Source organism: Poecilia reticulata, linkage group LG9 (genome assembly GCF_000633615.1).
Source record: "Poecilia reticulata strain Guanapo linkage group LG9, Guppy_female_1.0+MT, whole genome shotgun sequence".
NCBI lineage: Eukaryota > Metazoa > Chordata > Actinopteri > Cyprinodontiformes > Poeciliidae > Poecilia > Poecilia reticulata.
In genome coordinates, this window is record NC_024339.1 from 18555610 (window position 1) to 18583299 (window position 27690).

The window sequence follows — 27690 nt, forward strand, 5'->3', positions numbered from 1 at the left end:
CTGATTGGTCAGTCACATTGCTCCAACCAATCACAGCCGTTATTGTTGTTTTTGCGTCACTAGGCAATATGGCGGCTCATTGTTTGGAATCGATGTGAAGCTAGTTAGGATTCGTTGAAAATAATAATCAAAAATGCAATAATAGCACTTTACAGTACTTAGACGTTTTTTTTAAATGCGTAAAATAGTTTAACGCAAATTGTTTTGCTATAAAATGCTTTATATAATTCGCATATATTCCGCATGGATTGTAAACTCACCTCAGCTTCGATGACATGCTAACCTTTAAGCTATTTTAGATGCCACTGGTGGAAATAAATTTGAGTTTTTATTTCTACAATCAAATTTCCTCAAGTTGATGCAATGTTGGGATTCTTATCAGCAAGACAGGCCGGTGTGGATGACCCTTTGCGACTTAGACGTGCTGAGTCAACGAGAAGGTGAGGGAAAATGTACGATGAACATTAAATATGCTGATATATTCTCTGGTAGATTTGAAGTGTTTGTAAATTGTTTATAGCTGGTTAAGTTAAATGGCTTGCAACACTGTTGTACGGGAAAGTTCTAATTCATGTATCTGCCGTGATATTTAGTGGTTATTTAAACATATTGTTAATCATCATGCTAAATACATTTTTATATACTAATTGGAATATCTCAAAGGAAGCGTACCAAAGTGGTTTGTTTAAATTCTTCTTTGCTACGTTGTTGAAATAATTTGGCTCTTTTACCCTCCAGGGTCATGACCCTGATACATTTTTCATTTTGTAGGTCAGAAACAGACAGGTGAGGGAACCTCTGGTCTAAAGAGGATGGCTGTAATGATCGAAGTCGAATTCAGTTCAAAAATACTTTCTTCATCTTGAAGGAAAATTAAATGAGATCTTCAAAAAGTCGTTGTGGAAAGTGATGATGTGAATCAAATATCTATTAGATTATTATAATCATCTTGCTTTACAACTATAATGTGCACTATTAGTATATGAGTAAAGGATACTAAGAAGCAGGCCTGGACTTGCACATCTTGTGGTAAATATTTATAGCTTTTATATATCAGCCTTTAAGCTGATAACTTTGTAGCTTTTTTCTGTACCCCATGTTTGTTCAGCAGATTGTTTTCAAAATCTGTCATTTTAATACCAGGTTTCACAGAATTTCTCTTTCTGCATCTGTCAGAGTCCTCAGTCTGAAGCTAAATCCCGACAGAGAGGTGGACCGGATCCATGGAAATGGGATTAATACCATTGACATTGATGCGATTGAAGGCAGATAGTAAGTTTACTCAGTCATCATTTTGCTACAGTTATACTGCACAAGATTAATGTTATTGTAGTTCAAGTTTTTGTTTTATTACTATACTGTTACACCTGTACATATTACTAAGACTTGGATTTGTAGTTAACCAGAGCTATCCACTAATCTAATTGAAAATATTCTTGGAAAAAGTGATAAGATCTCAATTGGGCAACATGTTTGCAGTATTCTATTTTTAAATGTCAATTTACAAGCAGTAAAATTATATTAAGGATTGGGAGTCATGTAAAAATCATACATATTTAGACAAAGTAATTTGTTTTGAGAATAATTTTTTTTTTTTTTACCATTTGTTAGTATGTTGTCTGGAGGGGCAGATGGAGTTATTGTCATCTATGACCTGGAGAACCACAGTGGGAAACAACAGTACACCTGCCGAGCTGTCCGGACTGTTGGAAGGTAAATGTCAACTTATTTATGTCATCCACTAGAGGGCAGCAATCTATTATTGTTCTGTTTTCAAGTTGCTCACAAGATTTTTGCAAAGATTTAACACAACACAGTAATTCATTTTCATTTCCTACCAATACTAAAACATGAACAGAAAACACTATTTAGTGTAGTTATGTCAGGAGGGTTTGACTATGATTTTTGTTTTCACAGGTCTAGTCGACATGTCCACAAATTCAGTGTGGAGACAGTTCAGTGGTATCCTTATGACACAGGAATGTTTGTCTCTAGTTCCTTTGACAAGACCATGAAAGTGTGGGACACAGAGACTTTAAAGGTAAGCCGTGATGTCTACAAAACTTATTTACTACAATACCTCTATGCCATAGCGTTTGATATGGTCTGCACAAAGCTTCCAATGCATCAAAGAGAGCTCATTGTCTAAATGTACCAGTCTCCAGAAGAGTTAAAGCCAAAACTACAAAAAAAATGAATACATGTTGCATTTAAAATAGGAAAACCTTCTAAATAAACAGACCAGCCCTACACTGATGGTTAAGTCAAGCAAAAAAGGGTGAGCTTTTCACTTGTTGATGTCAGCAACTTTTTTAGCTGTAGATTGGCTACAAATAATCAAGTTTATCTGTAGCTAAGCATTCACTAAATGAATGCTGTTATTGCACTTTAAATGCAATAACAGCAATGTTTAGCTTACAAAAAAAATTAACAGAATTATTTGCAATGTATTTTAAATGCATTTTAAAATTGCGTGAATCTTACGTGAATACTGTAAATCTGCAGATGTACCAATGTTTACATTTGATTAATTGTCAGAATAACTGATGGAATAATAGATTACTAAAATAATTGTTATTAGCTGCCCTATTTTCATTATACTAGATTTGGTGCCTCAGTGAAAGTGGAAGGGTTTATGAATGTTGGGCCACATGATCAAAAAACCTTCAGGCCTCTTCAAGAAAACTAAGGTTTTAGAGGAACTTTATCTGTGATCACAAGAATTATTCAGAGCATTGATCCAAATCAGTGAACAAATGGCACAGTAGAGGCATGTAGATGCCTGCACAATCTAACGTATTGTCACCTTCCTAAAATAATAATAATAAGTCATTTTTTGCCAGAATTGATGCTGGCCAAAAAATTCCCTTTTGACTTTGGCCATTATTTTAGAAGTTGACAAATTGTATCACTTTTACAAAGAAAATTGGACATATATCAACAACTATGTAACAACAACAGTACTTTACTTTTTTTTTTTCTCACCTTAAACATCTGCTTGATTTTTAACTTAGTAGTCTTTGTTATAGATCACGTACATTTTCTGAATTGATTTCTTTTGCTGTGTCACAAATTTTCTCCTTACAGGGTGTGTAAGCTTTTTATATTCACAGTCGACCTCTTACGTTAATAACTTCAGCATATTGATTCCCCCTGTTTGCACTTCCCTCCACCTCTCGATCTGTCTTTCTTCTTTTCTGCTCCATGCGTCCCACCGTTCTACGTCCCATATGGCAGGCCCAGAGCTGTGCTAGAATTACGCTGGCACCACGGTTGCCTCTAAAGGTCGCAGAAGGGACAGAAAAGAACCCACTAACCTTTTAATTAGTTGACTCTATTTGTGTGTGAGCGCCACGCAAATGCACGCTCTCTCCTTTTTTCCAAATGTGTTGTGTGTTTTGCATTGTTGTTCTCTTTGTCTTTTTTTTATTTTTGTGTGTGACATTTGTATGCAAACAGATCCTCCTTCTGTATGTGTGTGTGACTAAGTGTTTGCGCAACGACCCCCCACCCCTCTCCTCCTCCTCCCACTGGCACAGTCCATGCTCGTGCTGGCACTCACTGACAGATGGAGCACAGAGAAGCTTTTCATGTTTGCAGAAGAATTTGCATTGTAACCACCAGTGGCTGCCCGAGTGAGCGCTGAGCTGCTGTGCCTTCTCTCTTTTCCCTCTTATATTCATTTTTTTCAATGATCTTTGTTTTTTTTCCCTCTCTTTTTCTGCTGACATTTATCCACACTAAGCCATAAGGCTTCTGTTGTTCAATTAATCTTTATTTTATATTTCCACTCAACATACTTATCTGAATACACACAAATCTGATTATAAATTGCTCCTTTTTTCTATGTTGTTTTTTTGTTTTAGCCAGCTGAAGTGTTTGAGTTTGAGGGAAATGTCTACAGTCACCACCTGTCGCCCATTGCCAGGAAGCACAGTCTCATCGCAGGTGTGTTTTCTCTCACCGTGACTTGTTAACACGAAACATCCTCAGAATTTTCTTGCGCATTTTTGCGTTGTGTTCAAACACAAAACCAAGGGCAGAAATCCCTTGGTTTCGGTTTTTGTGCTACATGTTGCTCCACAAAACAACCCAGGCGGAACCCCTCGGAACGCACCTCAGGCTGTGAAATGACATCAACCTTGAGGGGACAGAATACATATGAGCTCACTTCAGCGGAGAAGCATTGTCGGAATCTCTGCGTTCCCCGGTAACGAAGCAGGACCAGCAAGTTCGTCGGGCCTGCTGAGTGTGTGTGCTCTCACAAACACACCGATAAGTTTCTTGTCACATACAGAAACCAGTAATTCAGCCTGCCTCTTGCTTCAAGACCAAAGGTGTTCCTTCTCAGACAGGCCTGTCAAACAGGTTACATGCATCCCCTACACTGTGGCTTTGTTTCCATGGAAACAAAGGCTTTTAAGGGAAACTTCCTGAAATGCAATTTGATCTCACATATTTAATGTTTTGTATCAAGTCATATTTTAACCACCATCTAAAGCAATAGTTGGTTTTGTGAATGATGAAAATCTGCGTTTCCCTTTTTCATGACTTCAAAGAGAAGAGGGCGTGAGTCTGTCGCTTATCACCAGTTGTTTTAACCGAATCTTATCTGTAAGATTCTAGAATTTTAATGTTGTGAAAAATATTCTGACAGAATTTACATGAGGGTAATTGCTGGATGCTAATAGGAAGAATTGTTATTTTGAAACTATGTAAATAAACTATGATTGGTGTCATATACTTTGAGAGCTGTGCTTATCATCTGTTTCTTTTTTATCACTGTTGTAATTTAAGACAAACCTCTGTGTGTGTGTCTGTGCTTCCAGTTGGCACCAAAAACCCTAAAATTCAACTTTGTGACCTGAAGTCTGGTTCACGGATCCACGTTCTTCAGGGTTTGTGTTCTTTTGTACAATAACTTTTGACAATTTAAAAATGTTTAAAATAAGATTCATCTTTCTGTGCATAAAACAAAGGCATAGCTACAACATAGAATATAATTGTTTTGTTAAAACTGATGTAATCATCTGGACTTCCTTAATTAGATCCCTTTTACCTGTTGGCATTAAATCATCAACTTCATTTGTCTTCATTGTTATATTTGGGATCAAATGAGACTAAATGTAATTGGACCTAAATCGGACTAATTATTGGGAGTGATCAGAACTGAATGTGGACCGCACTGGACTGTGGACGTCAGGTTATGGTTTTAATTTGTATGTTCTGTGAATAGCCTTGAGATTCAATTTTTTTGTGACTTTGCTCTGTGTAAATAAAAGGAACTGTATTAAAGTAGATTTAACAGTCAGAATTGGTCAAATGTTATATTTTGTGAAGTCTTGCAGTAGAAATGCAAGGAAGCACACAAATAGTTGATAGTCTTGAATAATTAACATTCTTGAAGTTGTATGATGATTTGACATTCTTTTACATAGATTAGTGACATAGACTAAATTTAGGATAATAAAGAAAGTGCTTTCATTTTTATTGGACCTTAAAGAAGTTGTATTAGACACAAAATTGCATTTGAGAAAGGCAGAAGAACCAGTGTTGCGCAAACCCTAATGGGAGGAACCACCAGAGAAAAAGGTGTTCTAAGTTCATGTCGATAAAACTGAGGCTGTCGTCAGTTTGTCAGTCAGCAGAGCTTTAACCAGGCACATGGCTAAAGGTTGATCTAAATGCATTCACAAAAAAGGGAGGCATCAATTAGGGTTTAACGGACCAGTTCAAATTTCTTTCTTTTTTAATTTTTTTTTTTCTCCCAGTTTTGATTAATTCCAATTCTTCTTTTCCAAAGACCTGTTGACGTATAAAAGATTTTAAAAAATGAAATACACTGTAAATTCTTTGATGTAGGCAGCTGTTTTGAAATAATAAAAAAGTATTTTTTACCCATTAGTGCACCAAAGGTTATTAAGATAAATTATCTTTTATCTGATTTACAGTGAACACAGAAAACATTTATCAAAGCACAAGCTAATGGTTATTGACTTAGAAACCCAAAATGGTTGTAGTTTGTTTTGATGTATTTGATGAATAAAGTTTAAAATCAGTATGGGACTTGGCAATCACAGCTCAGTCAACCTAGAGGAAATTCGCCATCATTTCAAATCCCTGACGATTTGATAATGGAAATTTTCTAAAGCTTTGTAAGCTGTCGATTTGCACAGCATGTGTGGTTGCGTCCATATTTATGTGTTAACCAGTATAATATTTGCATATCCAGGTCACAGAGCAGAAGTGCTGGCCGTGCGGTGGTCGCCAAGATACGAGAACATCTTAGCAACTTCCAGGTAAGCTCTGCTTTGCAACAGTATGTGTATTTTCTTTTTACTGAACCTAGTTTGCAGTTTGAGCATCGTACAAAGACGATGCTAATTTAAATTGTCGCGATCTCCACTATGTTGTGGCCCAGCTGACATCCCAACCATCTGGCCACATTTAGAGTCAAGGATAATGGTAACATGTCCCTACCAGACAGGCAATGCGGTGGTTTAGTGGCGCTGTCAGTTTAGCATATGGTGGATACAGTCCCCACCTATTTTCATGCCACATTAGACCTGCTAATTAACCCACTGGGATCGGTGCACCACTCTGCCTTTGGATTGTAAGTGATTTTGAAAACTACTGGCACAGCGAGGAGCCTAGAGTAATGTACGGATGTTATAATGAGCCACGCATGGTAATTCCCAACAGAAGATTGACCTTTAAAAACAAGAATTAGGGCACAAACATTGTTGTAAATAGACAATATTGAGCTTCTTCTCTTTATTGCAGATGCCAGTTGAAATTAAAACACAGTGGCTTCTGTCATGTATTGACAATGAGAAAGTAAATGTGCAAATAATGTCTTTTATTCCTTCCTCTAAGTGCAGACAGCAAGGTGAACATTTGGGATGTGCGGCGAGCTTCAGGTAGTCTTTTCACTTTGGATCAGCACAACGGAGAGAAGTCGAAAGCCTCGTCACAGGCAGGTTAGTTTCCCAATTATTCAGACCGTTATAGTAAATTATCATGAGCTTAGACACTTTCAAGAATTATCACACCTATTTTCACTGCTCTTTGATTTTTTAAACCATCAATCGTACTATGTTGTACATAAAAGTTACAAAAAAATAGCATAAACCAATGTAAATAATAGGAAAATGACTGGATTGTTGTAATTTTGAAAGGTCTGTGGATGCACACACATGACTGAACCCATAAAAATTGTTCTATATTGAAACATGCTTATGTAAGCTAATACCTTTTTGAAATAAAAAATAACTTTGTCGTAAATGTCCAGCAGAAGTGGAGGAAAACGTACAAATCTAAATGTTTTGCATGTTTCTGGTTAGAAAACACAGCCCATAACGGCAGAGTGAATGGTCTGTGTTTTACTTCTGATGGCCTCTACCTCCTAACCACTGGCACAGATGACCGCATGAGGCTATGGAATAGCGCCACAGGGGAAAACACACTGGTAAGGTTCACGCAAGCTGATTTTGTCCTCATAGCCAACCTTGATGTACATTTCGAAAGACACAGCTGCAGAAAAAAAAACCTGTTTCACTGGCTGAACATCTTCTCAAAACATGTACAAATGACAAGTAAAAACATACAAAACATACTGCATTCCTTTTCTTTTTTCTGGGAACCTGGCTACTAAATGCTAAAATGTAAAATAAAAGTATGTGATATATAGACACCACAGTTGATAAGCTTATGAAACTGAGGCACAGCCTTTACTTAAAGGCCAAAAAAGACATCTCTTTGGGTCAAATGTCAAACTTAAGTAATGATTATGTAATAGGACACCTTGAGCCACCTTAGCCAGATGTCTAAGGAGTGAATCAGAGCTACAGTAAGTAAGAATTTGACCCAAGGAGAAAAGGTGATGATGTAATATGGCCATTTCTATATATTTTTCTAGTTTATGTGCAGTGACATTTTTAACCATTTATACATGAGAATGATTTAGTTTCATAATCGTCGTATAATATTTCAACCTTCCCACACATCCAGTTTCTTTTCCTGCTTCTCTCAGGTGAATTATGGGAAGGTCTGCAATGAGAGCCGTAAACGGCTGCAGCTCTCCGTGTCTCACGGCTGCAGCCCAGAGTTTGTGTTTGTGCCATGCGGCAGCTCGGTGGCGGTGTACGCTCTGCACACAGGAGAACTGATCACTATGCTGCGGGGTCACTACAACAACGTGGACTGCTGCGAGTTTCACCCAGACTACCAGGTGAGACTCTCCGAAGTACCAGGCGACACGTGGCCCCGTATTTGTTCCGATCCGGAACAAATGAGTCCGACGTTTCTCTCATGTGTGCTTGGAAAATCCATGTCAGGTTGTCTGTCTTCTTAGTTCATAAACCCATCACCTCAGCTCTCAATGTGACAGCCGCTCCCTTTGACAGATAAGATTCCCGTGTCAACATTTGCATCCATAAATTTAAATGCAGGTGTTCCTGTGGAGCTGAAGAAGCAGTTACTCCCAGGCTGCTTGTCGTTTGTTCCCGTTTGTTCTTAATTCCCACAGTTAGACCATTGTAAAATGAAGTTTAATGCTTCATTTTTAATAAGTCAGGACTGTAGCATCACTACTAAGATCTGCAACTGACATCTGCTTGAACTGGCTGACAGTTCAGGACTGTACAGCAGAATGAAATCATTTTCAGCTTTCAGCTAAGCTGCGAAACACCAAATGAAATAGAAACAAAAAGCTCAGTTTCACATCTGTCCATTTGAAAATTATTCTTTTTATCTTTAACTGGAACTTGATACAGAAAATACTTGTTTGTCTTGGATGCATTTTTCTAGGGTAAATGTTAATGTGTTTTCACAAACTTTATTTTTTGTCAAATAGCCCCAAAATTGTTTACTTTATGTTTCCCTTCCTCACGTTCACTTCCTTTTGACATTTCTTTCTTATGTCCTGTTTCATTTTTCTTTCTTCTTCTTTCTTTTATTTCCATCAGTTTTTTTGTGCTCCACACACAATAAAAACAGACCAAAACACCCACAAGTCTTTTAATTGTAGAAATATTTCCCCTAAATTATTTGTGAAATTGTGTATGTATATTTTAAAAATTAGCAAAAAGAAAAAAGATGAGACAACTCTGGAGCTGTTAAATATTCTCATGAATGCAGTGTGTAATAGTCATATATTTTATGGTACAAAATTTCTAAAACTGCATGGCAAGTTGGTAAACATTAGCAGTTTTCTGCTGACTTTTATGTACATTAAATGTCAATAAAGTTTTGTTTTGGAGATTCATATTAATCCTGTAGGCTTGTTACCATGTTGGACTCTTTTAAACAAACGGAAATATATTACTGACAAATGATCAAAAGAGCAATTAAATCGCTAATCTATATTAGTCGTCTTTAAGGAGGGGCGCAAAGTGTCATTTGACCCGTGTCAGCCTTATTTGGTAGTTTGTGCATCCGGTGACACACACATATTTTCAACGTGTGACGAATAGTAAGAATGTTGCTTAGCAGGTCGCCATCTCATAGTTCCAGGAAAGGACATTTAGTCCTGAAAACATACTTTTTTTATTTTTATTCCTGTTCAATTACATTGAACTCAATCATTCCTAAAGCTAATTCAATGTCTCTGAGGAGACAACTTGCTTGAGTGGATGTTTCTAGGTCCTTTAATTACTGTACACTTGGTCCCAATCACTGAATTTAAGGCTGGCGCCATTGGGAAATTGTTGTGGGGACTTTAAGGTGACACGTAGAGATGCTGTTTGTGTGCAGGAGCTGTACAGCGGAGGTAAAGATGGTAACCTGCTGGCGTGGGTACCCGTCGTCCGTACCGCAGACGTGGAAGAAGAGCCCAATGGTGAAAATGAGGTACAGGCCGTTAAAAACTGGAAGTATCAGCAGACGAAAGAATTCTGAAATTTAAAGAAACGTCTAAGATAGAGCTGACTTTAATGACTTGCTTTTGTTTTTACTAGAGATTTGAGCTCAATGGAAAATCTCCACCCTTTTAAAGGATAGGCTGTAGGTCTGGTTTCAAAGCTCAGGCGAGAATACTCAAACAGGTTTTTCCTTCTTTTGAATGCTCTCCCTCTTCATATTTGTCTTTACACAGGTTTTTCCAAATCAGCTTCCAGTCTGATTGATTAGAAAGCAAGCCCCTAGAACACTTCACGTGTATTTAGTACACAACGTGCCTGAATCAGTTTGTGTAACTTACTTTGACTGATGCTATACAGTTTTTGTATCCCATAAGAACAAAATCCATCTGCGTTTGTTTGCCATTTATTCAGTGCCTAAACAGTAACTACATTTCAACTCTAAATATCAACAGTATCAACACTGCCTTTGTAGTCATGGTTTTCCAATATTTTAATAATAAAAAAAAGTTTGTCTAAAGTAAAGCCAATAAGAATCTCAGTGCTTTGGATTTAATTCTACAGGTGTCCTAATGTATCTTTTAAATGGCATTTCAAGTTTGATATTACAAATATTATTACATCCATTATTTTCATATAAATTTTTTTTAACCATTATTGTGTGAAGAGTTGTGATAAAGGCAGAAAAAAGAGCCTCCTATGAAATTCAGAAACGTGCTGGAGTGGTTTTGTTGTTCCAGTGAAACCACAGATGTCATCCTGGGAATTTAAATTATGTCAAGTCAACATTATCTGAAACTTGGCGACACTTGTTAGTTGTAATATATCGCAAATATCCGCCGTGTTAATGTTGTGAGTTACGTGTATAGTTTTTTTTTTGTAAAGGCTCCATTCAGAGAAATCCGTCGTCTTCGCATGTGAAGCTGATGTAGATATTTAAATTCCTCGCAGGTTGCTGCCAGCCTTTCTGCTGTGAACCCTGCCTTTCAAGACAATTGGAGCAGCGATGAAGATTAATAAGAAGGATCGGAATGAGCGGACGGCAGAGGCACGCCAAATAAACTAATTAAAAGCTAGTGTAAGGAATTCTCTTTTTGGGTTTATGTAAACTGTCAGATGTTTGACAGCAGAGACGACAGCCTTCAAAACTTATATAAATATGTAAATATGTGTTTGTTGTTTTGTATAGAACTATAATCAATGTTATGTTTAGAAACATTTGATACTAAATTATACATTTTCCGTTGCTGTGATATTTTGAAGTGGCACCAAAGGGACCTTTTACAAGTAGAGCTCATTTTGTAGCCGCCTCATTTTTAAACTTTTTTTTTTTTTACATCAATAAAATGTTATTTTCAAAAGTAATTTGATTTTGTTTTCGGTGTTGCGTCTATTTGTATTTTGAAAACGAGTGGTGCTTTTTAACAGCATTCAAAACCCTTGAATTTTTTTCCATTTTATCATGTTAAAACCACCAACCTCAATGTATTTTATGATCATTTTTTGATAATAATTTAACTGAAGCAGAAGGAAAATGATACATGGATGTCAACATTTTTACTAATAAAAATCTCTAACAGTCGGTACAACATGTAGAACCACATTTTGCTGCTCTCAAGAGCTGCAGGTATATTATTTAGATTATGTTTCTACTGTTTTTGGACAACTACAGACTTACTTTTTTGTCTTTTTGTCACAGAAGTGCAGTCAGATGGATGTTTAACATGCTGTTAATGTAAATGTTCAAGTCTTGGCACAAACTGTCTATTGGACTTTGACCAGGTTATTCTAACATGAAAATAATTTGATATTAACAATTTCATTAGGTTTACATGATCATGCTGCAAAGGGAAGTTCCAGCCATCTTCCAGTGACCTTTAACATGCCTACTCTTATCTGAAGAAAAGCAACCCAACAGCATGATGCTGCCACTACCATATTTCACCACGGTGTGTTCAGAAAGATGTTTAGTGGTACATATTTTACATATAGAGTTTTACGTATAGAGAAGAAAGTTTAAATTTAGTATCAGTTCACCAGAGGACCTTTTTTTTTTTTACATATTTGGAGTAACCCCTGCATGGCTTTGGGACAAACTGCAAACAAAACTTCTTTCAAGAATGGCTATATTGCCATTTTTTTTATTAAAACCAGTGGAATTTTGGCAACAGTTAGACACAGAAACATCCACTTGTTTTATCAGTAAATGCTGAAAGCCATGTATCATTTACCTTCCTCTTCTAAATTATGCTCTATTTTGTATTGGTCTCTCACATTTGCCCTCGGGTGTGATGATGTCAACACCCGAGGGCAAAATAGGGTGAACAGTGCTCTAGAGGTCTTTTCAGATAATGACTTTTTTGCAGGTGATTTTTGAAAAGATTTACTATTTATTAAAAGCACATATTCTCCCTTTGTCCTTCTAGGGGAAATTTACATCTGTTTATAAGATTCTTTTGTAAGCCCCTCGAGAAACTAGGAGCAAGGAGGGACACTGAAACCTCTCCTTTGAGCAACACGCCTTTCAGTATTACACTTTGTCTTAAGTGACCGTGTAAATATCTAACACAAACTGCTGATAGGGATATTTGCTCTGATCAGATATTGAGATTTTTTTAGTGTATCTTCAGTCTCATCTTGTCATCTTAAAAGTGTGACAAAAGTAAGGCAGTGGAAAATACCCGCATTAAGTCCCCCCCCACCTCCTCTCTCTCTCTCTCTCTCTCTCTCTCTCTCTCTCTCTCTCTCTCTCTCTCTCTCTCTCTCTCTCTCTCTCTCTCTTTCTCTCCTTTTCTCGTGTTTTCTCAAGCCAGAATTTACGTGTTTTTAAAATGTATTGTTCTTTCACTAAATCGTACATAGTTTTCTATGAGGCATCACTAAACAATGACTCACTTCGTTGAAACCCTATCGGACTACAAATTGACCAATCAACGAAATTAAGGGGCGTTGCTTAACACGTAGGCCCGCCCCTTTCCGCCGGATCAAAAGGACCGTGGAGCCAGACTGACGCAGAGGGGAAGCACATTTGCCAAGAGGTAACAGGTGGAAAGATAACTCGACGGGATTCAGCGTTGGTTCAACACTAGCGACAGGTGTGTACTTTTTAATAAACTTTTTCAAATTATATAAATTAAAACTTGTGTGTAAAAAGTGAGTTTTGTATTGCCACGACATCATATGAACACCATACTGTTGTTTAATGGATGTGAATAGTTGCTCGGTTCGGTAGCTACAGTGTTTGAGGATCAGAGAAGCGCGAGGAGCTATGAGTGAATTCATTGCTTGGATGTTTCACACGTATCTTATACGTCTTGCTAAAGCAGACCCAAATTGTGGCATTGGACACTGTTTGACTATGTTTTGCAGACTTTCTGCATTAAATTGAAATGTTCTCTTTCTGGTGAACTTTGTACACATATTGGTTATTAGGCGCGGTATAGCAGAAGGAGCATTTTTGCATCATCATCATCATCATCCATGAAAAGAAAAGGAGGGGGGAAACGTGAATTGGCGTGTCACGACATGTCATTTGGTTCGTTAAGGATGAGACTCAGACAGGCTTTTTTTTGCAATCAAGGAGGCACACCTTGAGAAACCTGTCCAGAAGGGTGTTGCATGGGATGTTGGCTTTTTCAGTGATTTACAGTTTCCCCAACCACTGACAAACTTCATTAGACCAGAGTAAATAAGTTGCTATGGAGTTTCTTTTAACCCCCTGCTGTGGCACTAAACCTGTCTTTTCACAAGTTAAGTGTTGGCACAATTTCTATAATTTATTGAAATTATAGAGTTTATCCTGTCAGGATAAACTTGAAGTATGGGTGTTTGCTTCACTGACCCTGCTCTTTATGCCAGGCTGCCGACACTCATGAAAACTATTTTTCTTACTGTGACTGTCTTAATTGATGACAATTGTTGTATTTATGGACATAAAAATACACACAAACTAGTGGATATTTTCTTAAGGATCTGATTCACTTGACTTTTAAAGAAGTACTATAAGTACATTTTGTCTGTAAATGAAGTGTTTCCTGTTGGAAAGATGAAGGATGCTCCCTTCCTACACATGAATTGTTTGTATTTTTCCATTCCTTTATGTGTGACTAATGGGGTACTAAACAGAATTCAGGTCTTACCAGATTCCTAAAATGCTTCCTGAAACGGTTTGGTTTCATTAAGTGAAAAAAAAAACAGTCAGTTTTCAATACATGTCTGACTTCTTATAGACTTCACTGTTCAGCACAGCTTTGCATTTCTGTCAGTGTAGTCGTCTTCCTGACTTGCAGAGATTTCCTTACATATTCTAATGCTGTGAAATGCAAAGGCGTTTTTTTTTTTTTTTTTTTTAATAGGTGGAAGAAAAATATCACTAACATGCTGTATCCTTTCTCTAAATGTCGGTGAACTTGAGGGAAACAAACTGAAACTGTAACCTTTCGCCTGTCCTTCCCTTAGGCTGAACTGCTGGGATCTTGCCTGAAATGGAGTTTTTTAATCTTAAGACCTCTGTTGCACGCATTTATGATGAGTTCATCCAAAACGCAGGTGAGTCTTGCTGATGTTTCCGTTTCTCCATAATAAAATATTGAGTCAGCCCATTTTATGTAAACCTTGCTAATTTCTCGATCCTGTTGCAGATTCACGGACAGAACAATGGCTGCTCATGTCGTCTCCTCTTCCCCAAACCATCATCATCGCTGCTTACATCTACTTTGTCACGTCACTGGGCCCTCGACTGATGGAGAACCGGAAAGGCTTCGACCTGAAAGGAGTCCTTGTTGTCTACAACTTCAGTGTGGTGGCTTTGTCACTCTACATGTGTTATGAGGTGTGTTTGGGCTTCTGTTTCTCTTCACGTGGCTTGACCCTGGAACTTGACTGCTACTAAATTGCTCTTGAATCTTGGATGTCATGTCAGAGTTTGTAGTACTGGTCTGAAAGATGAGTAAACGTGAGCATTTCTTCATCTCGGATTTCTGAGTCATTGTTGCGCTGTTGGGGAGTTGGTTTTAACTGTTAGCTAGATAAGCTAGTGCTTTTGTCTTTCTTGAAAATGCTGCTCTGCAACTTGTCAATATTTTTCTTTGATACTTTTTTTTTTTTTCAGTGAACTTGTGGGGTTTTTTTTTAATACAAAATTAATGTAACATATTTCTTATGTTTTGCTGTTTTTCCTTCAGTATGTGATGTCAGGATGGGGAACTGGATATTCATTTCACTGCGACCTTGTTGACTACTCTGACTCGCCACAGGCTATCAGGGTAAGCTCACTTTTTTTTATATTTATTTTAAGCTCCTCATCTAATGTAAATCTGTATTCATGTATAAAGTATTTAAATCGGAACTTTCTCCTCTAGATGGCAGCAACGTGCTGGCTTTACTACTTCTCAAAGTTCATCGAGATGCTTGACACGGTAAATGAGACAACTGTTCATTGCATAGCAAGATTAATGTTTCTTTACGCTGTTATTAAACTGAATCCCATTCTGCAGATCTTCTTTGTGCTGAGGAAAAAGAACAGCCAGGTGACATTTCTTCACGTATATCATCACTCCATCATGCCCTTCACCTGGTGGTTTGGTGTTCGTTTTGCTGCAGGTAAAACTCGTTTCCCTGTAATGTCACAGTAAGACTATTTGTGATGTTAATCCAGGCACACTCCTTGTTTCAGGTGGATTGGGAACTTTCCATGCCTTCCTGAACTGTATTGTCCATGTTATCATGTATACATACTACGGGCTGACTGCCATGGGCCCCAACTACCAGAAGTACCTCTGGTGGAAGAAGTACCTCACTACCATTCAGCTGGTGTGTACTCTGAACTTTTGTTAAAAATATTCAGTTTTTACATTCTCTTTAACCAGTTTCCTGACGCCAACTTTATTTTCTTTGCTTTTCCTCAGATCCAGTTTGTCATGGTTACCACTCACATCTCCCAGTACTTCTTCATGAAAGACTGCCCATACCAGTTCCCCATCTTCATCTACATCATCGGCCTGTACGGCCTGATTTTCCTGTTCCTTTTCCTCAACTTCTGGTACCACGCCTACACCAAGGGCAAGAGGCTACCTAACGTACTGCAGGCTCAGACATGGGCTCACCACACCAACGGAGTCATGAATGGAAACGTAGACCATGACAAATACCAGTGAGGCATTCTGCTGATTTTTGGGGTTGACCTCCTTCACACAAGCGAACCACTGTGGTGAAGTGGGATGCCACCCAATTTTTTATTTTTATTTTTTGGACTATTTATGTTGGCTGTTTTCTATATCTGTTAGACAATCTTTAAATTATAGCCAAACCTGATCTTTACCTACAATATTGAAAGGCTAAAAGCTTTTACTTGACCTCTGTTTATACTGAAGGTGATGTTTTGGTACAGAGACTTTAAATGCATGTTTTTCGTTTTTTTTTTTTTTTTTCTGTTAGTCTCAAACTGACCATAGAGCTGCTGAAGGTGAAACTGGATGACCCTCAGCTGTACAGATCACCTGGAGTTTAAAAATGTACTCCCATCATTTATTTTTTTTTATCTCCATTTCTTCTCAGACTTCAATTATGTTTTTTTTCTTAAGTGGTGCACTGAGATGTTAACGTTTGTTTAGTTCACTTGTTCTGACGACTATGTCGGCGTGCTACGCACTGATTACTTTTGGTAATGCAGGTATGGTCACTTCTCCACAGCAGCTGCCAATGGTAGACATGCAGTGAAAAGCCAAGTCTGATTGCAGTGGCATCAGTTTTCATTCCTGTCTTCGTTCTCCTATGAAGCAACGTTGTGACTCCCCAATGTAAACCTAATGGACTGCCGTGGTTCTTGTAGGATCCAGAACAGACCTTTAAAACCACAGCTGCAGTCTTCACCGAGGTATACTGCACAATAACAGTTCATTTTTAGGCCGAATGTTCTTACTTTTGAGCGGTGTGCTAATGAGGTTTTCCATAGTTGGTGCCTTTGAATGTCAGTTTTATATCTACTGATCTTAACTGTGACCATGAATGTAACACTATGGTGACTGAGGACACAGGATTGAGCTTTGTGTGGAAGAAGTTCCACCTTTTAATGAAACACAAACCATCCCAAAAGGTTTACAGATGAGTAATAATTATATATATTTTTTTCAGATCAGTTTATACCAATGAACAATACTGTAAAGAAATGTGTTTATAATGTATTTTATATGTATTTATGTAAAAATAAACAATGATTGTACTTTGAAGCTGCTTCTGAATTCATGTATTCAAATTATACATTATCTGAAGTGCCTTACGGAAGTCCTGCCATCCGTTAAATTTTGCCACATTTTAGGTTGCAGCGTTTAACAACTTTCAAATTTAAGTTTGACTTTCTACCTGGCGTAGAACAGTGAAGTGCACATATCCGTTTTATCTGTCCAAATAATCTTTTGCTAATTGCCTTAACTTCATGAGAAAAAGAATTCATGACCATTTCAGTTTTGAACTGATCAGACACTAAAAGAACCAGGTTTAGCCATAAACTAAAGGAGTTCTAAAAGGCTTAGTGAAGATCCAATGATTTATTTTTTCTTTACTAATAACGGATCTAACCTATGTCCTGAAAAGGTAAATGTATGGCTTCTATTGCATTCTGCAAATACCTTGCTGTCTGAGCGAGGCCTGGAGGTTGGGTGCACAGATCCACAGCCTTTGGTGTGAAAAATTGACCTGTATGGAAGAGTGGCAAAAACAAAGTAATTGTTGAGGGAAAATCTGTTTTTAAAAGTTCACCTGTGTTCTTCAGGGGACACAATGAATGGAAGGTGCTCTCATCAGATGAGTCCAAAGCTGTGCACTAAACATGTCACAAAACTAATACAGTGCATTACCCTGAAAACAAAATTGCCTAATTGAAACATAGTGGTGGCGGCATCATGCTTCAGGGATGGAGTTCTTCAGCTGCTGTAGAGAAGTTGATCGGAGATGGGTGGAGCTAGATTCTTCCAATTATAGAGAAATAAAGAGTCTGAATACATTTGTGTGCCACATTTTTGAAAACCTGTATTTCTAGAAAGTTTTGTAAACCATTTATTTTTCTTCTGCTGTGGAAGTAAATGATTTCTTTGTAAAATCTCCATGACATCTATTGCAGTTTGTGACAATATCCTGGCAAAACTTGTAAAAGTCAAGAGATAAAAAGTGTTTAAAGTTAAAACTGACTTGGTAGAATTTAAAATTGCTTTCCACAAATGCAACTTAGTTGTCACTGTAATAAACTCTTGTCACCAGTAGAGGGTGTTGTAAGACTAAACTTGGTTTGATTCAATACGCTGTACAACCGTAATGAACAAAAGCTTCAATTTATTATCTTGGATAAAACTTGCTGCAATGCCATGTATTTTGCTATATCTACAATTTCAAATGCATTTTAAAGGCTGAATTGGCAATAACTGTAATACATGTTAAACAAGGTATTTTTCCCACCTCAACCTTTCACTAACAATAAGGTTTTAGACTTATTTTTGTCATATGTTTACACTAAATCATAGCTGAACAAGAATCAAAATAGTCCTTATGTCTGCAATTTAAAAAGTTTGTTTTTTTTACAGTCAAAACAGATTTGTTTCCATTGAGCCTTATGAGTACCAGAAAGCCCACCAGTGCAGAAAGTGGTTTGAAAGATTTTAATGACATTTAATATCAAGTACATTAAAATATATCTCATTAAGTAGTGTTCCAAGTCAAAAATGTAAAGACCGACACATTACATGCATGGTCTTCTACTGCAATAGAGCAACACAAAAACCTGTCCTCTAAACTTGAGCTTCCATTCATGCATGAAACAAACTCATAGTAACACCAGACCCACCTTGTTTTCCATGTTAAATATGTATAAACTCTGTTTGAGTGGAGAGGTTAAAGGGTTCAAACCATGGGATGAGAACTGACAGCAGGACAACTCAGCCCTATAAGGGCATGGATGATCGCGCCATAAAATGATGAGTTTCAACAACGGCTGTCTGTCTTGGAGCGACCCTTGCAGCTCCTCTCCTGGTTTCAGTGCAAGAGAACTGGGTCAGTATCGCAGCGAATCTATAGAAAGGCCCACAGAAGAGGCAATGAGCAGAATTTCTTACTGTTTTTCACCTCAAAATGTTGTTACGGTTTCTTACTTAATGCTTTGTCTGTTTGGTTTTTTTTCCCCCACTTGAGACAGAATTAAATGGCATTTGACCATTTCAGTGCTTTCACAAATCAAATCTTGTAATGATTAGCAGACCAGCACTTCACTAAAACTGATTGTGACACTTGTAAAAAAAAAAAATAAAAAAAAAAATCAGTGGCACATCTCATGTCAGACTTAAGTTTCAATAGCAGCTAAAATAAACATTCAAGTTAGCTTTATTTTCTGTCTGTTGAACTGATTGCTTTAATAAGTGCCACTAGCTCTAATTGTATTTGTTCGGTGACATTTTTGTCTCATCTAATTGTCAGAGGCTTCAAGCTAATTGCTTGATGAGTAGCTGCAGCCAGATGAACTGTCACCTTCTCTGCACATTAGAGCTGGAGAAGGCAACAAAAATAATGAAAAAGTCTTCAGAACAATAATGAAATGTAAATAAAAACTCTAGTTAGTCAGTTTCTAATCACTGCTGTGTTATCAAAGGATTCCCTGAAACTGTCTGGTCAGATTAACCAAGAGGGGGATTTTTATATTACTCACAGATTTGGTTTACTTGAATCTAAATCGGGTCACTTACTGGATTTAGAGTCCAACTATTCATACCCCCTATTTCCCATATTTTAACAGTCTCTGATCTGAATGTATTTGGTCTATCACATATCATAATAGAAGAAAGATATTCAGTAATTTCTGTGCATTTTACTGCAGGTGTTTTTTTGTTTTTTTTTTTAAATATATGACGCATCACACATTTGTCTCTTGAGCTGTCCTCAGCGGGGCTGCGATATTAAAAGGCAGAGTTGTTGCTCTGAGAAGGAGGTGATTGCAGATAAGAGGAAAAAAAAAGAAAAGCAGAGAGTAATTGTTGCCTTTGTGGACTCTGTAATTTACTAGATCACGATTCTCTGAGGCAGTGCCACCCTCAGGATCCTGGTTCCTTTTGTGATTTAGAACAAATCGTGACCACGTTTTTTTTTGTTTTTTTTTCAAACAGAGCATGTCTGTGTGCCTTCTGATCCTCTATCTTTACAGAGGGGTTGACAGCACCCTGGAAACTTACAAGTCAAGGAGAACAATGAACAATACCAAGTATGTGGGAGAGAACAGCAGCTGCTGGAGACCGCACAGAGTAAAAAGTTTAAACAATAAAAAAAAAAGCAGGTCAAACTAAGGATCTTCTTAAGCTCCAGGGACATTAGGAGTTCTTGTGAAAATTGCGGAACTGAGACGTATAGGAACATGGATGTGACAGTAATTGTTGGTATTTTTAGATAATCATAGGTTCCAGAAGCTTTAACTACTGCTAACCTGTCTTTCTCCTTCTTGTAAAAATCAACTTTCAATGTAGTTTGGCTTATTAGAGGTAAAGGATAGGTATAATCTGCGGTGGGAGAGTGAAATACTGCCAGTGCGGCTTGCACCACTCCAACAGAGTCTGCTTTCTTTCATAATGTCTCTAAATTGGAGATGTTGCAGTCCATGGCTTATGTGATTACGGCATGACATTCTCAGTACAGAAAAGCCTGAACTTTTGCCTTTTTATCTCAACTTTGTGCTAATGTTTGACATTTTAATTTACGCCACCTCTTACGCCACCCGCCGCAACATGCATGACGTTCTTTTTTTAAATTATTTGTCTCTAGGCTTTCCAAACAGTGTGGGTTCTGCAGGCCTCGCAAGCATTAACTGCTCACCTCCACTTTTCCATCGTTAGATGCAATAATTGTACGTGCTTGCTCCTCTGGGCAGGATTTTCCAGAACACGGTGTCCTCTCACCTCGCATCATGAAGAACACCTCTCTCCCCTCCTCGGTTGTTGCTGTCAACAACTTCTGCAGGCTCTCTGCGCGCAGAGCAGTGGAACAAACGTGATGTGTTCTGGCCCAATGGACGGAGTCCGCTTCTGCAGCACAAGCCATGTATTATGAATCCCATAGGAGACTTATTGATCAGTCTTGAAGGCTTCAGTTGACTGACTCTTGGTCTCCGTGCGTTTCTTGTAATAAAAGTTTATTTTTCATTCACGTAACCTCTCACCCAGCTTGAATCCCCATTCTTGTGACTCTCAGTCAAGTTAGAACAATAACCATTTCTTGGTGTTTACACATACAGCGCATGAAAAGGAACAAGTTGTACCCTATTTGAATATTGCAGGCATAATACCCATTCCGCTCCTGTGAGTTTGACAAACCTTGGGGCCAGACAGACTGGTGCAGCAGCACTCTGCTTGCTTGCTTTGCTTTGCTTTTGCCCATTTGCCTGCTGGTTGCTGCCTGCTGGCCTACCAACTCTGCTGCCTGAATAACTGAATCGAGTGAGAAATTAAATGGGGACTTCACCATTGTTTGCTATGGAAGGTATCTTTATTCGTGCTAGGGGAGACCTTTCTGTGCACTATGTTCTCAGTCATCCAATCTTGCCTTTATTCATCCACCTGTCGGTTGACGCGCTCGTCTGTCTATATTCCAACACTCACTTGTGGTCATGAGATATGGAACATGAGCGAAAGCATAAAATACAAATGAGCCCCATCCCGCAGGGTGCTGGAGTTTGAAGTTGAGCCACTGCTTTTCAGGGCTGAAAGGTTGAGAGGTGTGAGCTGAGGTGGTTCTGGCATCTAATCAGTGTCCCTGCGGTGCGTCTGACTTTGAAGGCTTTCCAGCCACTTCCCCCTGGAAGGAGACACCAGGACAGACCCAGTATGTCTATTCCAGCTTGGAAACATCTTTGGATCCATGCCGACATGAGATTGAGAGTCACAGAGACCAGCAATATCTACGTCCTGGACCTGTGATCACTGTGACCAGATCTCGGTCGCACAGAAGACAATGAACGGATGAATATCGTTAAGTAAAATTCTGTGTTGAAAGTGGATTTTGATACAAAATACCATAACCTAAAACTCTTGCAGACGTACAACAGGACAGTTCACAAGACAGAATCCTGCTGCCTACAGGGTGCACTCTTCATAAGGTTGAATTATTTCTGATGTTCACTATACATATATTATGTGCTGCTTTGTTTGCACTCTCTGCAACATCATTATACATCCTATTATGGTGTGATTGAAGTTCTTTAGTCAAAGAATCTCTATGTTGCACAGAGTCATTATTTGCAATGCGCTCAGCCCTGATATTAAAGCTTATGTTCCTAATGTAAAATGTTCTGCTCCTGTGAGGGGAAATCGGTCTACATTGGGATGGGTAGTGCATGTGTGCATGCGCGCCGTCGTCTACCGTTTCCTCTTCCCTGTACCTGATTGAGCCGTGGTCCAGTTGCACCATATTTTCTCGACGGGCTGTTTTTGATCCAAAAAGGAATTTCAATAGTCTTTTATGAGTAATCAAAGGCAACAGAAGCCTACGCTAACAGGCCAGCGTTTCAAATCTCGAAAAAGAGATTTGGTGAAAATCTGTCTTGGAATAGAGGTGAAAATGTGTCTTGGAAAGTAAAACGAAAGTGCTCTTGTACTTTGAAAGCAAAAACAATGATGTCTCACTTTGCATGGCTGCATCGGTGGAGTTATCAGTGAAGGCTTTTATGGCTAAATAAATATGACAGAGCCTGTTTCAGCATTACGCAAGAGCAGCATAACTTGGTTCAACAAGACAAGCTAAAATGTGTCAAAGTATTGTTGAGAACAATCTGTTTGTGGCATTTTTCAGGGAGCAAAGTTTTCCCTGCAGATTGTTGAAGGTACTCTTCATCTCTGGAATCTGCGAGAAGCATCTGTGATATGAGAGAATAATGCCAAACTACATTCAAGGTTTGCTTGTTTTAATCAAAACAGGTCCGTGTTGTACATGAGATGCTGGGTCTCAACGAGACAATTTGTATACATAAAGGTAAAAAAATAAATATATCTACACTTAAGTCATGAGTTATTTCCTGGTGGTGAAAGACACATTTGGAAATCCCAATAGGATTCAATGAGCTGTCTTTCTATCATTTTGCTGTCTCCAAAAGTAATCCCCTATCATCCCTTCTTTAATATAATCCCATACTTTTAATGTCTGATACTGGCAGCTAGTAAGCAGGGATTTGTCAACGCTAACATTGAGAAGGAGAACAGCTTTTTAATATAAACTGCTGTATAAGCCACCTCTTCACAAAGAACATGTAAAACACTCCCAATTAGTCTCATTTCCTCCCCTTGTCTCATTTTCTTTTTGCACAATGGCTGTGTTCTTTAGCCTGTAAACATTGCAGCAGTTCATCTCAGTTTTGAGAGATTTTGGGTTTGTCCACCACAAAGTGAACTCCCAGCAGCAGCAGCAGGAGGAGCTGAAAGAGGCAGGAGAGGAGGAGGGGTGAGAGGGTGGAGCAGGAGAGGCACACGATTGGCCAAGAGGAGGAAAGCAATCTGACGTTATTGGCTGCAAACCTGGCAGCTGTGAGCAAAGTTCCCTCCTTACTTTAGAGAGCATCAGTGAGCAGCAGAGTGGGACTTGCTGTGTATGAGATGCACACCAGATACTTTTGTTTGTTTGGTGATTTTTAATTGGAACTCTCGGAGACGCACAGGGCGGGGGGGAGACTTGACAAGAGCTGGAGGTGGAGAAATAATCTCCCAGGATATTTTTTGAAGCGCTTAAGGTGAGTTGTTCCAGTGTCTTGTTTTGTCATTGGGAAAACTGAAATCCAGCTGTAGTGCTGTATTTCAACACCACAGTGGCTTCATAAAAATTTCCGACAAAGCAACAATCAATAACACATGAGGGACTGACGTCAAATCTGCAATACACAAAGTCAAAACATTACCTCTGCACAGTTTTAACCAGCTTGTGTGCTTGCACGTGGAGTGTGGGAGGGAATGTTTTTGCTCATGCCTGCATGCGTAGGCACGCACACACCGGAGTGTATGAGCTTTCATGCTGTGTGTGTGTGTGTGTGTTTATGTTGTGGGTGTAAAGCATACACTTGGAGTAGTCTTCAGCTGAGGGATGGGGTTGTGAGAGGGGACCGGTGCAGTGCGACTTCCCAGTCACCAACCTCATCAGCAAACTTGTCACTGCAATGCCTCGCACTGACAGAGGAGCTCAAGGACTTTCCCCCTCCCAAAATCATCCCGGTGTGACTTTCAGGCTGCAGGGTGCTGGTGGCGGATGTTGCTGGTATATAGTTGGCTATAAATAGGCCTGCTCCAAATTGTGCTGCAGTCCCACATAAATTCAGAGTGGACAAGACACAACCCAGCTGGTGTTTGCTTTATAGTTCAGAGTGATTTAATCCTCTGCATCTAACAGAGCGATTGACTCTTTGGTAAATACTAACAGAATGTAGATGGTGCTCTATAATGCAGATTATATGTGTGAGTTGATCTAGCTGTAAAAATTAAATTTTATTTCATTAGGCTGCCATAAGTGACAAAGATGAATCTGTCTTGTCTCTTGAGTTTCCATAGATATTAGTATTTAAAGGGGCCGTATTATGTGTTTTTTTTTTCCAGGTGCACAGAGCCATTTTGTTGCGTAGCCAAGTACATATGCCACACTCAGTTGTTATATATATGAAATATAACTTAAACTAAATCTTACTTCCTGCCTTAATGTCTTGAAATTGGGGCTCCGTATCTTTAAAAACTCCTGCTCTTTCTGAAAGTCCACCTTCAAGAATTCATCACAGCATCGCTCCTCTATTAACAACGTTTTTAAAGGCATTGCACGGAGAAGTAGCTCATATAAAGAGCTCAGCAAGTGCACAATTCCATCAGGTGTTTGCTAATTACTGCTGGTGAGTCTGGCAGAGCTGAGTAGAGGAGCTGCAGGGGAGGGATGCTCTGAGAGACAAAAGCTCGGAAGCTTGAAAACTGCAGCTCTGAGGAGGAGCTGCTGTGCCTGGAAGGTGGTGCTAGGTCCAGCCAGGCGTTTTGGACAGCTGAATAGTTGCCACCGGAGATTAAAAGGTTTATCAAATGGAAATGAATGAATCAAGGCAAAACGTCAGGTATGTTTTGTTTATTTTAACATGATGAAAAGGTCAGAAAAGTAGATCTTACATGATACTGCCCCTTTAGATAGCAAAACTTTTAGAGGAAAAGTAAAAAAAAAAAATTAATAAAAAACCTGACTTAAAATGCAATATGTCTAAAAGGCAAAAGCAGTTTGAACTTCTTAAGCTTTGCACTTCCATAAGTTTTTCACACGCATTGTAGAAGACCACTTCAAGGGAAAAAAAATCTGTCATTTGCTTATTACTTAGCCTGGTCACTTGGTATTTTACTTAGCAAATTCCACTGTGTTTTAGAGCTGAGGTTAAAGATATTAGTTTGACTTATTTAAAGCAAAGTATACTATATTTTTGTAGAAAGGTAAAGAAGTCCACAGAGCAATGAAAGGGACAGAGCAGAATGCACTTCTTGAGGAAGCTTCAGTCCTTTGTGATTCTGGCACACTTCACACTCTTGTGAAGTGTGCCTTCTACTATAATTTGTTCAGGCTAGCTTCATCACAACCAGTGACTTTAAAAAGCTCTAAAAGCTGATAAAGAAGGCTGGTTCTGTTCTGAAGACTCCTCTGGAAACTCTGGAGATGATTGAAAAGAAAAAGTATTTTTAAAATTAAGAAAATTGCAGACAATCCAGAGCATCCTCTTAATCAGTCTGCCATGAAATGATAGTGTTTTCAGACAGAGGCTTTGTCAGACTGTATTACTGACTGCTACTGGAGATCCTTTCTACTTCTGTCAGAACCTACGCAAACTCTACTACTTAATTTCCCATTTGGATTAATTTTTTGTTGTTGTTTTTTTAGTATTTTGAAATTAAGTGCATTGCCAAGTTTTTTCTTGACAATTTAAGCTATGCCTGGTTAAAAGTTAAACCAATTGACGGTGTCAACTGTTTCAGTCCACCTTATAAGCTGGGACCTTTTCCAAAGAACCGAGACCTAGAAAAAGCACCGGAGCATACCATCTTTGTTTTAGTTACACAAATGATAGCGTGTTGGAAAATCTGAAAGTTTACACCACTCTTGACAGACTTGGAGTGGACTGACGATTCGCAGGTGATCAGGTGGACTGATGCTGCCCACAGAGTCAAGCAACATAAAGTTTGCATGGTAGCATGGAAGTCGTCCTGTTGAAGAACTCTGTCTGCTGATATCTAACATTTACAGTTTGAGCTGTTTTAATAGCTAAATTTGATTGAAATTTGATAGTCTTTTTGACTATCTCTTAGCAATTCACTAGACTCAGTTTGTTTACAGATTAAGTACATCTTCGTTTGACATCTGTCTAATACAAGTAAGGGAACAGGTAAAGGTTGAGTAATGTCATTCCCAAGTTCAGGCTTTGGTTTAAAATTGAATCCAATATAAGGAATCACCTGAGCTTGTTAACTTATCACAGTTATTCTCTTCATGTTTACCTGTTTCTTAAGTGCCGCTAAAATCAGCCCATGTACTTGGCCGTAGAATAAAGCAGACATCAGTGAGCATGGCATTGCTTTTAGGTCATTTGGAACAGCAAGGATAAAAATGTGGATCTTTCTCAGACATGACTTTTATTTGACCTGTGAGGTTTCATCTTTGAGCCAGCTGATCCTCTGACAACCATACTGACCCATTTCTCTTTCAAACCCCAGCCAGCTCTCAAATGTGAAGACCGCAGACTCATGACATGTCTGTGGCATTCTTCTGAGATCATCCAAACTTTTATTTCACCTTTTAATTTAAGACCAACTCCACATGAGAAGCTGAGTTCATAGTCATGTCTATGACAACAAACAAAGCACTTTGTATAGTCTGGTGTTGGTATGAGAATCTCACAGGCAGCCTTGATTAAAAATAGCACCGCATCGCTGTAATTACTCTGGAAATGTAAACAAGCACGCATAGCATGACCTGATGGTTTTTATTTAAAGCAAAAATGAAATAATGCGCTGATTGCTGAAACTATAGCAAAAATGTTATTTTTGACTCTTACTTATGTAGTACTTATTTATTATCATTTTGGATTTTGATGCTGTGCACAGCGACAGGTGGAGCACCGATATGTTACACCCTCCTCGCCATTACATTCCTGCCTTGGGTTCTAAATAAGTTTGAGGAAATAAGGCTTCAGCATCGAACGCATCCACCTGAATAATGTGTAGTTGCGCCACTGTCTGTTAGCCTGATTGCCTTTAACTGTAGCGAGAAACACAGAGAGCCCTGTGTTGTAGCTGACCTCTACTATGCAAATATATACTGTAAGATAACGGTGCTGCACTCCACCTCCACGTGGGTGAATCAATGAGGTGCAAGCAGCACAATAAGCTCTTTGTTTCAGGTGTGCACACCTGACCTGAGCGTTGTGGCTATTAGACCTGTTGTGCAGTGGCTACACAACAGGAGTGCTCACACCCCCCTCTGCTCCAATGCTCCTTAAAAACTATGCTACATCAGAGTAAATTATTAGGAAGCAAACACTCATTTTTCTTTATTCTCCCAAGTTCTTTCCAGAGTCAGTGAAAGGCCTGACGTAAACTCTGTGTAACTTACAGGAATGTACAATGCCTCAGCAAAGCTTTGCATTGTTTTTCCAAAGAGGATTCTGTGTGGTTTGTTTTCTTGAACATCTCCACGTATACGCCGTGTGCACAAATCTGATCTTCTGCATGACCTTAACTTAAAGTGACAGTGTCGACTCAAATGTTTGTCAAAATTTGTTGTACTGAGATGACTCTTTTTGTGGAAAAAAAAAAAA

At 38.6% G+C, this 27690-nt stretch overlaps 3 protein-coding genes across 6 annotated transcripts in view; all 3 read left to right on the plus strand.

The window, feature by feature from the left end:
• Positions 1-72: 72 nt before the first annotated feature.
• ercc8 (excision repair cross-complementation group 8) lies at positions 73-11227 on the plus strand. Of its 4 annotated transcripts, XR_534461.2 has the most exons (13): positions 73-440; positions 1177-1272; positions 1612-1713; positions 1918-2041; positions 3867-3948; positions 4830-4898; positions 6233-6299; positions 6877-6980; positions 7344-7468; positions 8033-8230; positions 9754-9849; positions 9957-10043; positions 10809-10895. XR_534461.2 is itself a non-coding variant. In XM_008418376.2 (12 exons), exons 1-12 carry the CDS (start codon positions 364-366, stop codon positions 9990-9992), a joined length of 1176 nt encoding a protein of 391 aa, XP_008416598.1. In that variant the 5' UTR covers positions 73-363; the 3' UTR covers positions 9993-11227. The 4 variants fall into 4 exon arrangements, 3 of the variants coding, with proteins under 3 accessions (XP_008416598.1, XP_008416597.1, XP_008416599.1); XM_008418376.2 differs by having other exon boundaries at positions 9957-11227; XM_008418375.2 differs by lacking the exon at positions 9957-10043 and having other exon boundaries at positions 74-440; positions 10809-11227.
• Positions 11228-12844: 1617 nt separating this feature from the next.
• elovl7a (ELOVL fatty acid elongase 7a) lies at positions 12845-17954 on the plus strand. The gene is made up of 8 exons (XM_008418378.1): positions 12845-12952; positions 14316-14405; positions 14498-14688; positions 15041-15121; positions 15218-15274; positions 15353-15458; positions 15532-15668; positions 15764-17954. The coding sequence occupies exons 2-8, from the start codon at positions 14342-14344 to the stop codon at positions 16010-16012; spliced, it is 885 nt and encodes a 294-aa protein (XP_008416600.1). The 5' UTR covers positions 12845-12952; positions 14316-14341; the 3' UTR covers positions 16013-17954.
• Positions 17955-23479: 5525 nt separating this feature from the next.
• The window catches only part of pde4d (phosphodiesterase 4D, cAMP-specific), a 203704-nt gene continuing 199493 nt past the window's right edge, over positions 23480-27690 (plus strand). Inside the window, exon 1 of the mRNA XM_008418380.2 lies at positions 23480-23601. The gene's annotated coding sequence lies outside the window, so the exon portion shown is untranslated. The remainder of the gene's footprint in view (positions 23602-27690) is intronic.